The 12,571-nt window shown below is 54.9% G+C and overlaps 1 protein-coding gene across 1 annotated transcript; it reads right to left on the minus strand.

Moving 5' to 3' along the window:
* Positions 1 to 5,586: 5,586 nt before the first annotated feature.
* On the minus strand, positions 5,587 to 6,309 carry SOX14 (SRY-box transcription factor 14). The gene has a single exon (XM_028099061.2). The coding sequence runs from the start codon at positions 6,307 to 6,309 to the stop codon at positions 5,587 to 5,589; it is 723 nt and encodes a 240-aa protein (XP_027954862.1).
* Positions 6,310 to 12,571: the final 6,262 nt, after the last annotated feature.

Here is a 12,571-nt window from a genome sequence, read left to right on the forward strand (position 1 = left end):
ACTCCCGGCTCTCCGCCCTCCGTCAGCTAGGCTGGTGCGCCGCTCCCGCCTCTCCCGCGGAACCCAGCGCGCGCCTCACACCCACCTCCCCTCCTGCTCCGCGCCGCTCTAGCGCCGGCAGAGCCTCGGTGCTCCGAGGTGCCACCGAGCCCTGAGGCACCCAGGAGAGGCGAGCTCACGAGCAGGGAGCAGCAGGCGACGCGGCGGCCTGGAGGTCGAAGGGGCCCTGCTCTCTAGAACGACCGGTCTTCCCGGCTCGCGGCCGTCGGGTCTGGGCTTCGTCTCCTCCTTGCTCCCCGCCGAGTGCGGTCCGTCCGGCTGGCAGAGTTTTCCTGAAGTCCCTTCCAGCCCTGCCCCGAAGGCACGAATCGCGTTTGATTGCTTCTCTTCCCGACCCAAGAGTGGAAAAGTTTGGAAATGGCCACTGGCCCTCCAGAAATAGCGCAACTCCTTCATTTTGTAGCAAAGAGGAAACGCGGGCTTCTTTCTGTCTCTGTACCGCCTGAGGACCCGTTCCCTTCCCCGACTCGGACCAGATTCTTGGGGCCTTTTGGGGGGTCGGCGAGGATGCCCAGAGCAGGAATTCGAGCGAAAAGGACAAGAATCTAGGGAGGCCTCCCAAGAACTTCCTGGGCCCGAGGCCCTTCCAGCTTCTCAAGAGCACAACTCCGACACCTCGGCCCAGGGACTGGCAAGGGGCCGCAGGTGACAGCTAAGCCGGATGCAGGGTCGGGGGCTGGGCGAGGAGGGGGTGTCGAGGCTCTCTTTTCTGCCTCCAGCCCCCTTCCCAGTGCCAGGGCAGGCGCCACCAAGTCGCTGGTCCCGGAGCGCACAGAGCAAGGGTTAGGCCGAAGCGACCGCGAATCTCCAGTTCCGCGTCTACGCCCGCCCCAGAACTTCTAGCGATTCCCACCCGTCCCCAACTTTATTATTTTTTTAATTACTCTGCAGCTGCCCAGCGCCAACGCTTCTGGTTCCAGGACAAGTACCATCCCCGGAGCGCCAAGAGAGTAACCGGCCCAAATAGTGCCCCCAAAGCTGAGGCGAGGGTCTCAAGGTCAGCGCAGCGCCAGAGGCTGGGAGGGCGCGCCCCTTGGCCATGGCGGGAGGAAAGGCCCTGGCATCTCCTGTACCCAAATCTAACGTGCCCCTTCTGTCTTCCTCTCTCACACTCACACACACGCACAGTCCACTCAGCAAATAAAGAGATGAGAGTTCTTAATACGAATCTTGTGAATTAAGTGATATTCAAATTCAAATGACTTGAAATTCATTGTCCGCTTGAACAATGGTGACAAGACCAGAGCCAGGGAGGAGCCGAAGGAGAGTCCTTGACGGCAGTCCTAGCGCCAGCCTCACTAAGTTTTCCGGGCCCTGGCAGTCTCAGTTCTCTCCAGAGAGGCTGCCCACGAGGGAGACGCTTCTCTAGGTAGCGCGGTGTAATGAAAGTCCCCTAGACCCTCCTGACTGAAACATCACCCTGCTTAGGTGACTGGAAAACCCAGGAGGTTATCTAGATCTAGTTTTAAAATGCAAATGTTAAGAGGGTTTCCGATGTCAGTCACTCACACCTCAGTGAGATTTACTTGAAATAGCCGGTGTCTCCCAGTATAAAGTGGGTGGTTCTGAGGAAACTGATATTTAAATGGGAAAACTCAGAAAATGGAAGGGAATTAAAGATTTCTGAAGACAGACTCAAAGCTGGGGAAGCGCCTGAAAGGCTGCGGGAGTTCTCCATGAGAGGCCAGGAGCGGAAGGTGGCCAATGATCTCGAATCTCCCAGAGGACGTGGCCAGTGTGCCCCTGAGCCAGGGCGCTGCCAAGGTTTAAGAAAGAAAACCTAACTAAAACCCAAACAACTCTGCCCCTGCCGCACCAGAGCCACCCACTGCCATCTGGAGCCCGTGTTGGTCAGGACTCCAGGGTCCTAGAAAATGACTAGTAGAGGACAGGTGCGGGTTAGCGTGGCATGTTTTGGGGTCAATTTTTTTTGTTCCCTGGAAGCAGTCCCCGCAGGCGAGCGGCCCGGGCCCTCTCTGGCACCCTTGCTCTTGCTCCAGGGAGGCCAAGGCTGCGGGCAGAAGTCCGGGACCCCCAGGCTGCGGGACGCGGGCAGAGCTCCGAGGAGTCCACGGAGTCGGCTCCCGCAGGGTCCCTGTCGCCCCGCGCGCCTCGGGAGTTCTCGTTCTCCCGATGACACCAAGAGTCTGTCGAGGGTGACTCTTGACTGCTCTTTGCTGCAAGGAGAGCGCTCGCGCTCGGGAGAAGCTGCTCTCCTCCACTCCGGGCGGGCGGGGCGCTCCTCTCCCTACAGGTTTGCTTTAATGATTTTCTTGAAAGAAAGAGACAGTTGTGAGCAAACAGGTTTGACAGGGACTGCTCCCCCCACCCCCCACCACCACACACCCCCCCCCAGGGGATTTCTTTTTGTCTGCGCCTGACTTCAAAGTCAGTAATCGGCCCCTGTCAGCGGCGTGACGAGGAGGATTTCGGCTGTTTGTTAGGGCGAGTCGCAGCCGCGCACCTCGGCGGAGCCTCTGCGGCCCGCGGGGCGCGGGAGGCTAGGCGGAGGCAGGCGCTGCGGGGCCGAGGCTGGGGCCAGGCCTAAGAAGGACAGAGAGCTGGACATGGCCCGAGTAGGAAGGAAAGAGACGAGGTGGAACAGACACGGCTAGAGCTAGGTCTACGGCTTTAGGTCCCGGGACCCCGCGCTCTCAGCTGGTTGGAAACTAGTCTCAATCACCCAGCCGCGGGCACACTGGCGCCTCCCTGCTACAGCGCACCCCAGTTTCCTGGAGCTCCTTTTGGAGTCCCAGGGCCGGGCGCAGTCTGAAACCCTGGTTTCAGTTTTCCAGCTTCCGCCGCCGCCGCCCGAGGCCTCCCCTCTTGGACCCACCTGGTATCCCTTCTCAACCTAACCCAGCCGGGGAGTCTCCTGGGCACCCGTGTGCACCAGAATCCTCCTCGGGCTGGGGCGCTCTGTGCACCTGGGGCGCTGGTGCGCGGGGCTCTGCGGGGAGACACCCGGACCCCTGTAAGCTTCATCTTAGGAGATGTTAGGGGACACTGAGCTATGAGGGAGATCAGAGCGGCTGACAGGACTGTCAGTTGGGGTTATATCAGACAGCGAAACCGCGGTGCCTCCTCCCTAGGCCTCCTGGGCTTCCTAGGGGGAGGAAGGAGGGGCCTTCCCTAAGCGCCTAGAGCCCCCAGACCGGACGGCCACCAGAGGCAAGTCACTTCCTAATTGTCTCGATTTGTAAGAGGGTTTTGTGATGCTAAGTAAGCGTGGCGCAGCCCGCCCGGCCTCCCCCTACACGTCCCCAGCCCGCTTTTGTTTACCTTCGCCTGATCGCTCATTTATTTATCTATCTATTATTTATAGGCGTCCCCTCCTATTCAGCGCCCGTGTATGTTAATTGTGTTATACCATTTAATTCTAACATCGGTCTCAAAAGAGCTCTTAATGAGAAAAGCATATACAACACGGATCACTTTGCTATTCAGCTCAGCCAGATGGACAACTGCTAACTTTTTTTTTTTTTTTTAATAATGAAAATCCCCCTTTGACAAAGGGGCTCGGATGAATAGGCTCCAAATAACACCTCAAACACTTCTAATTGTTTTGAGGACAATATGCTAATCGGTGGTTTTTCGGCTTCGGTGTCTGTTGACAACGTTTCCCTTGCACTTCCAGCCACCGACTCCTTTGGAAAAAGCAGCAGCAAGTGCAAAAATCCCTCAACAGAAGCAGAAAGCAGACAAATCGCTAGGCTGGCCCCCACCTCCATCCCGCACCACATCAAAGCCAGTGGGCAAAGCACCCAACCTGCAGAAAAACATGCAAGAGCACGGCTTTGGGGGTCAGACTGGTGAGAGATAGGGGTGAGGGAGAACCCTTCGATTCTGAGAACAAGTTCCAAAGAGTTTGGCTGGAAGGCATCAGAAGGTCCCTTCTCCCCTATGAAAAACAGAGCAATCTTCAGCTAACATTTGCCCAGTGGGGAAAGGAAAAGGCTCTTTTTTGCTTTTTTGTTAAACACCAAGGGCTGAAAGTTATTGAATTTTTATGATTTGTTTTCACTCCATGCCTGAGCCATGTCGCCTCCCTTTTTCCTTGGATCCCGCAGAATCTTGGTAAAAAGTCTCCCACAGTCCAGAGCAGGGATCTAAGACACGGTTTTCTAGGTTTCCTAGACTTTGATTGTTTAACTCAGGAACCAGTATGGAGCCCCAAATCCCAAGAGCCAGCAGCAGTGTTCTCAAGCATCTTTTTAAAAATACCAATTGCACCAGTCTTCCCCCATGCACTGAACTTAAACACCCACCGCAGGACTCCGTGGCTGGTGCGCAACTGGTTCCCAGTAGACTCTGCACTTTTTTCCATTCTTTCGGAGTTTGGTTTAAAAGAAAAGAAAATGCACCCAGGTCTCAGAGGTCTGGGTCGGCTTTTGTCTTAGCTCATTCACTCCTTGAAGTGGTCTGACCACTTTGTGAAGAAGGCATGGAAGGAGTGACGTCTGAGGGGCCGATACCTTTGTCCAGCCTCTAAAGGCAAATAGCGGGTCCAGAGGGCGCGATTGATTGGGACAAATCCCAGACTCTGGGCCCCTTTCCATCTGGCCTGCAGGCCACCAGGCTCGGCCCACGCAAGGCCAGCCATCACTGCTAGTCACTCTATGCGCTCTAAGCCCCCGACGACCCGACTTCACCGCCCCTCGGGCAGGGCCTCCTGACTTCAGATTTTATGCACATCAAAGGTTACTTTTTGCAATGACAGATTGTCTTTATTCAAAACGTCTTTGTTCAACAAATGAACAGAGTAAGGAGGTGAAATCCTTCTAGGTACATTTCCAAGACATCGTCAAAACATTTATGACCATTTAGGATGTTTTTATTCTTTTAATTTTTGTTCACTTTCTACTTCCTGACTTCATAACCCGACATTCTGTCTAAAAGTAAACTTAGGTCTCTAGGAGCACTGCTTTATACAAAGAAAATAATCATGTGGGTCCCTTTGTTTTACCTTTAAAGAAGCAAACACTATCATAGCATGATTTTAAATAGAAATATTTCCCTTTCTGTAGTTTTAAACTTTTAAGCCTTTCCCCCCACACATAGAGCAAATGGCACCTAGTTGTGTCTGATGGCAAAACACAGAGACACAGCTAACTCTTCAGGGTGCAAAAGAAAAAAAATATATATGCATATTCTAGATATAATACCAGGATCTGGGAGTTCTGGAGTCCAAAGCCCATCAGAGGAGAGAGAAGGGGACATAAATAAAGCAAAACTGCCTACTTTTTTTGTCCAAAGGGGGTACAGTTGGAGATTTGTTTTGGGACAGTCGGGGTAGGGGCAGCTGTATAGCTGTCATATGTTCGCAAGTTTCTGGCACCTGTCTGCGCCTTGGGTCCGGGAGGATGCCCCTACCATCCCCCTGGAAGAGAGGCAGAGTCTGGGGTAGGGTAGCGGGCAACGGCACAGCTGACCCGGAGGCGTCTGCAGGCCCCGGCTAGGCGCAGAGGACAGGGTGCAGACCCCGCTTCCAGGTCACCCTCCAGGTCTGGCGGACTGGGCTGGGGGTTACATGGCCGTGGCATGGGCTGACGAATAAGGGTCTATGCCAGTCTTGGTCATGCCCGGGAAGAGGATGTAGGCGACGGGGGGCTGCAGGGTGGAGGCAGACCAGGCGGTACAGTTACAGGGCACCACGTAGCCCGGATTGGTGGGGGACGGGTGCGTGTGCGTGTGTTGGCTGGGGCAGCTCAGGCTGCCGAAGGCGCCGTTCTGGTAGCCCAGGGTGGAAGCGTAGGGCAGTGCGCCGGTGGCCAACGTGTGGGGCACTTCACCCATCTTCTGGATGGCGCTTGAGCTAAACTGCGCGGGGTCCAGCAGGGAGTAGGGCGCCGAGGCTGGCGGCAAGAAGGCCCGGGCTTTCTCGGGCGCGCTCAGGAGGCCGTCGGAGGCCCCCACGGGCAGGCCGGCCGCCTTGAGCGGGTCCGTGTCGCCCAGGTAGGGCAGGGGGAAGACATACCTGTCTTTCTTAAGCAGGTTCTTGGGCTTGCGCCGTGGCCGGTACTTGTAGTCAGGGTGTTCCTTCATGTGCTGGGCGCGTAGCCTCTTGGCCTCATCGATGTACGGCCGCTTCTCCGCCTCGGACAGAAGCTTCCATTCGGCGCCTAGGCGTTTGCTGATCTCTGAGTTGTGCATCTTGGGGTTTTCCTGGGCCATCTTGCGCCGCTGGCCTCGGGACCATACCATGAAGGCGTTCATGGGTCGCTTGATGTGGTCTGAAGGTTTGGACATGGTCCCGGAGGCTAGGCGGGTGGGGGTGGGGAGTGTAGGGGCTCTGCAGGCAAGCCCGAGCGCGGTTGTCTGTCTGCCTGTTTGTCCGTCCTGAGCCGGTGCTCTGCGCTCCCCTCGCCTCCGCACCGCTGAGGGGAAGCCAGAGAGAAGCGCTAACCTCGCAAAGTTCAGCTGATCATGCCAGTCCCGGCACCCAGGCAGGCCCCCGGGGCGGGGGGGGGGGGCGAGTGAGGACAGGAGGGGCGGGGGAGGAGAGGGCAGCCGGCCGGGGGCTGCCGGCACCAGAGGCTGGGGCCCAAGTACCAGAGTCTCTGGGATTAAGTGGCCAGGTAATTTGCTGGCGAGGGCAGGAAGCTCCTCCTTCTCCCCCTCTCCACCTTCGCCTTCTTTGGTTCTCTTCTCTCCTGTGTCTACCGCTGTGGTTCCCTCCCCCCTCCCGTGGTTTTCCCGGAGCTGCCTTGCCTAGCACAGCACCTGGCTGAGAATGCAGGGAGGATGGTGAACGGGAGCCAAAAGCGGCGAAGTTCAAAGGCGAGGTGGGCCCGGACAGCACGCACTCTGACATAAGCGCGGGGCGGTGACTCCCCAACCTGGGCGCCAATCAGCAGCAGAGAAGGCAAGGGGGCGCACCTGCCAACGCGCCCGGGGAGGAAAGAGAGCGCGCGACTAGTGGGGGCGGGGAGAGGTGTGAAGGAAAGACAGAGAGAGGGAGAAAACAGAGCGGCCAGCTCAGGACTGGGGACTTGGATTCCACATTGTTTCTGGCACTGTCAACAAATAAAACTCTTCGTGCCTGTTTCCTTTCCCGGTCGTGCAAAGGAGAATTAGGCCTTCGAATACAAAGACCTAGGGAGGGGGCAGCAAAGCGAGTGAGCCGAGAGCGCGTGTTGATAAATAGGACAGCCTCGCCACGAAATGCAAGGACAGCACTTTCCCCCCTTGTCAAAGATCCTCGGTAAAGAAAAAGAATATATCAAACTCAGATTAAAAAGCGAAATAAACTTTTCTAGCCATACCCTTGGGGTCCTTTGGCGGCGTTCTCACGGGATGCCCCTCGGGCTCCGCCTCCACCCCTGCCCCAAGATGTGGCGCCTGGGCAAAGCGCTGGGTCCTGGGCTAGCACAGCGGTGCGTTCCAAGCCGTTGCTGGAAGGCCTCGTGTCTGGCAGCGCAGTTTTCAAACCCTGGTGGGTGAGCTTGAAGAGCGCAGCGATCCGCTCTTCACTTTTGTGGAGAGGCTGGGGAATGGGATTTCCGTCATGATTCCTATTTACGATATTATTGTTTAGTGTTTTTAAACCTCCAACTTTCCCCCTACATCTGATCATACGGGAAGGACAGCCCGGAGGCCGGGCCTGCTCCCGGTGGGGCGTGGGGGCTTTCCCGTTGCCCCTTCTGCAGATGCCCTAGAATGGAGTCTCAGGCTGTATCGGCACCCAGGGCCGATTTGTCCCCGGGGCACCTCTTCCATCCAGCGAGAATTCGAGACTCGTTTCTTGCGTCAGATGAGCATTCTTCGGGTAAAAAGGACGAAATAACACGCAGAACCAACCTGCGTGCCTGTTTCCTTTGAATAATTGCCTGCCCAATGTGAAATGCCCTTGGGGGAAATATTTATTAAATGGAAACCATTGTCCCAGGCCCAGCAGGACCTGCGTGTGTTCCAGGCTTATTGGCTTTTGCACCAGCCTCTCTCAGGAGGACGACCAGAAACGCATGGCTCAGCGGGCTTGGAGGGGTTGGTGGTGGGGCAGGCAAGCAGAAAAAGAGGAGGCAGGGAGAGAGGGGCTTTCTTTAGTATGTAGTATATCAAGTTTGAGGCGAAGGCTTTGCGTCTCTTTCCTACAATTAGACCCATGGCACTTCTCATCCTGAGTGCGCTCTTCAGAGAGCCCATTTTGCAGATTAGGAAACTGAGGTTGAGAAGGGCTAAGTGATTTGCCAAATAACTCCAGTGGGAAGTGGTGATACCGGGTATATGGGATTTGAAAACCCCTAATTTGTTTTCCACCCCACGCCGGCGCAGGTCTGAAGATTAGATGGTGCCACAAGCCAAAGGAGCTGGCTATCGGAGCCATCGAAACCTGCCATGTAGATAAAGCTCACTGGGACTAATCTTTACGCCTGTGCTTGTTTCACTTATGCTCTGGCCGGAGACCTGTCTTCCCTGACAATAGACCTCGCGCCAAGTGTGCCACCTCTGCGTGGGCTTGTGAGCAGGTGCACAGTCTTTACATTACTCTCAGCACCAGCCCCAGCCTTTATCCCGCCCTCTAACCCTGTTTTCTGCAAGAAGTTTCACTTAGCTTGGCGTATCAGGGAAGTAGAGGTGTTTTTCAGCCCAGTCGGGGAGGGTTTCAAGAGTCTCAGGCAACCCCTACTCAGATCCGACTAGCCTGCGGACTAAGCGCTGCGCTCAGAGCCTGCCAGGGATCGAGGTCTAAGAGCCAGGCAATGAGTTCCACTGGACGATCTCTACGGATTGAGGAAAGAATGACAGAAATGCTCATATCTGCAGAGAGCTATAGCGTCTGGCAGAGACGCGCTCTCACTCTGGAACCCTCCGGGGACACCAAACCCACACACAGAGTTAATGGGCTGATGCAAACCAACCTCTAAGAAACTGCTCAAGGAGGGGATCTGGCGCAAGGTAGTAGACCCTTTCTTTCTTCGCAGCCTCTGAGCCAACTCATTCCAGTTGCCCCGAGGCAACTCCGGGCAAGCGTGGCCCTTCTTCAGTTCCTCAAATTTCCTCTTCCACCTCCTGTCTGCGCTACTCTCTAAACATCTCACACTCCACCCTAGTTCGTAATCCAAGACTCCTGAGCCGATTAGTCCAAAGGGGAAGCAATGGTGGGGTGGCAGTTTGTGGGCAGGGCCGGAGCCCCAGGCGCCAAATGACTGCACTGACCCTGTGGGGAGCCAGTATCTCCTTGCTCATCTTGGCCTTGAGACTTGAACTCCGCGCTGGGAGGGAACTCAGGATTGAGGGCCGCGCCTTCCCAGCCTGGCATCCCAGCGTCTCTAGGCGAACCGCGCAGCCGCTGACAACCCTTACACAGTGCTGGTTGGCTACCCGTTTATTCAAGACTCAGTTCTAGGCCCCTCGAAGGAGTTCCCATGATCCCGGAGTCTTTCCTGGTACTGTCTCCAGCCCATGCCTCTACTTTTTTCTGAGCTGTCCCTCTAAGGTTTGCCTCCCCGCCAGGCCTAGACAACTGGGCAGACGCCCTGGAGAGGTGGCCCCTGGGGAGGGTCAGGAGATTTGGTCACCGCTGGAACAGGTCTTAGGACAAAGGTCGCCTAAACGCGCCTACTGCTTTATCCGAAACCCGAAGCTCCGGCCTCAGGCGGTCAGGCCACTCCCCAAAGCTGGAGACCTCCTTGAGGTGCGGCCTTTCCGCTTCCGCGTTTGCGGAAAGAATCCACGCACACCCTTAAGTACGTATGCGCACCTTTACGCAGCGCAATAACTCAAAGCACGCCGCGTGCCAGCCTAAGCCTTCTGTCTGGATACCTGAGCAATAGGGGTGCTGCCGGCAACTGTCCTTGTTCGTGTAGAAGTGAAGGAGGGACCTCGGAGGTCACGACCCTATATTCTTCTGGCCCCCCCTTCCCCCCGACTCCGCAAGGTCCTAGGTGCGCCTTCCTCTCTGGTTGCTCTGGGTCTTCTCAGGGAGCATCTCCGCTCTCCTTTCAACCAACTCCTTTCGGTACTTCAGGTCTCTTTCAAGGCTTCACCTCCTCTGCGGAGCCCTTTTTGATTCCCGTGCTGGGCTAAGACCCCTTCTTATGCTCTCACTCTCACACCCGCTCCATCTCATGCCCCTTTCCCAGCCTCGCGTGGAGCCCTGTCGCAGCCCGTGGAGTCCACCAGACTTCGAGCTCCTTGAAGGCAGCGGCTGCGTGTTTTGAGTGCCCAGTGTCCGCACAACTCTGAGGGCAAAGAAGACGCTGGGTAGTTTCCTTCTGCTCCGGCTTAAACTTTTACAACAGGCCTTTCGCAGCCTTGCAGCTGCGGGGGTAGATGCCAGGTGTAGCCTGGTAGAGCCAAGCGCGGAAGTCCCGGGCTCCCGGGCCCGCACCCACCTGCCTGGCCTCAGCGCTATGCCGCTCTCCAGCCACCACCTCCTCCTCTCTAGTGGGAAGAAGGTCTCAGTTCCGAGGCCTCCGGAACTGAGCGACAGCCAAGTGCAGAGAGGAATGCGCGCGCAAATGGTGACTTGGAGAACGCGGTTGTGGGGTGGAGGACGTGAGGGAAGCTTGCCACTCGGCTCGCGCCTGGCATGTTTTCGGAAGAGGCCACGAGAGTCACCCACGTTCGGATCTGCGGAGGGGCTGGGCACTCGCAGAACGCCAGTCCTGCCTGCTTACAGCGGCCCCGCCGGGATTCCGGAGAGGAACTGAGGAAGTTCCAGTGTGGGTATCAGGGAGCCTCCGCGCCGCCCCAGCTCGCTGCGGGGAGTGTGAGCGCGAGGCACACTCAGGTGTTTACGAGAGTTAATCCAGCCCACCCATGAGCGTCGACAACCCAGGAGCCAATATTGAGGATGATAAATTGATCTTGGGAAATAATGCACCTTGGTTACATTATAAACTAAATTTTTCTTATTACCAAAAATATTGTAATATTTGGCATCCCTGCTTTTTCTTTTTTCCTGTTTTCAGACTTTAGAGATATCCCATATCTCTAAAGTGCTCAAAAGGACGCAGGACTCTCTGGTCCTATTAGGACATTTTCTGATACTTGTTGTAGGATCTTCCCTCCAGGAGCCGGCCAGGCCCACTCGTCTTGAAATTTTTTAAAACTTCAAGTGTCCCTCGCAGCCAAGATGGCACAGGAGGGCCTGGCTTCCACAAAGAAACAATGAGAAAGCGAACTTAACCGGGCCCCAGATGCCCGGAGTGCCTGCAACATCACGTTTGCAACGCGTAGCTGGAAGAGCCTGCTTGATTGGGCTGAAGAAGGACACGTCGGTCTCAACCACAAGAGTGTGCCCAGGTAAGGAGACATTTTGATACTTCAAACTGCCTTACCTTAACAGGGGTCTGTTTGAAGCAGAGCTCACGTAATTCACCGACTTGGCGAAAATTAATAGAGGATTGCTAACATCTGCACACATATTCCAGAAAATGGGATGGGTATGAGCAGGGGTAGGGCTTTGAAATCTTTGTATTCATTCATTCATTAAAAGGCGATTTATTGAGCACCTGCTATGTGCTAGGCACAGTGATGGGCTACAGCTGAACAAGACCTGCAAAGGACCTTCTCCCATGGAGCTTCCAGCCCAATGGAAGACAGACAAAAAACAAGAAATAAATCCTGGGGTGATTCCTGGTTCCAGCACCAAGTAGTTGCATCACTTCAGGCAAGGTACCTGACCTGTGTCCTGATCTCTTCAGCTGTAGTAGGTATAATGGATTATTATCAGGACTAAATGGGTTATTACAATGAAAGCCCTTAAAACAGTGCTTGGCATCTAGAAACTGCTCAATAAAGGTCAGATTATATTATTTTATAATTAAATAAGTTATTTTCTGATAGTGTTCAGTGGCAAAAAGTGAATCAGGATGATGGGACAGGCTGAGGGAAGGAAGTCTCATTTACATTGGGTGGTCAGGAACCTGAACACGAGAATAAGCCAACTTGAGAAAGAAAGGGGAGATAAAGTAGAAGAAGCGGGAAATCCCACTGCTTGAAGAAGAGTGCCTGAGGATGTATGGGGCCAGAATGGCTGAAACCTGGGCATGACCCTGGGGAGAGTATAAGGTAAAGGCTGGGTGAGGTTGGCAGCGTCCATATTATCCAGGGCCTTGTAGGCCCCATAAGGAGTTTAGGTTTTATTCTAAGTGTACTGGGGAGTCACCGGAATGAGACACACCAAAATTATGTAACAATCCTAGAACCACACACACGAAATACTGGTTATGAGACACTCTGTTTATGGAGGAATCTTACCTTAGATTATGGGCCTGAAACTTTATAAATGGACAAACTTTTATTGGCCCTGGGCTCAGCTCTTGACTATGCCTTAAAAAATAAGGCTACTCCTGCTGAATATTTTGGACTCCTCTTATCTCTCCTTTCCCTTTGGGAAGCTAAGGGGAAAAAACAAGGGATGGCCACAGCTCTTCATGATTCCAAAAACTTGTCCATTGATATTCAGTAGATATTAGCAGCCTGATGGGTCCCTGACTTACTCTTCCTACTTCCCACCAAGTGGTGCTCTTCTACTTCCCTGTGGAGAATGCCAGGCGTCTGA

Source organism: Eumetopias jubatus, unplaced genomic scaffold (assembly GCF_037043125.1).
Source record: "Eumetopias jubatus isolate StellerSeaLion01/CBP00866 unplaced genomic scaffold, mEumJub1_p1.0 scaffold_1, whole genome shotgun sequence".
NCBI lineage: Eukaryota > Metazoa > Chordata > Mammalia > Carnivora > Otariidae > Eumetopias > Eumetopias jubatus.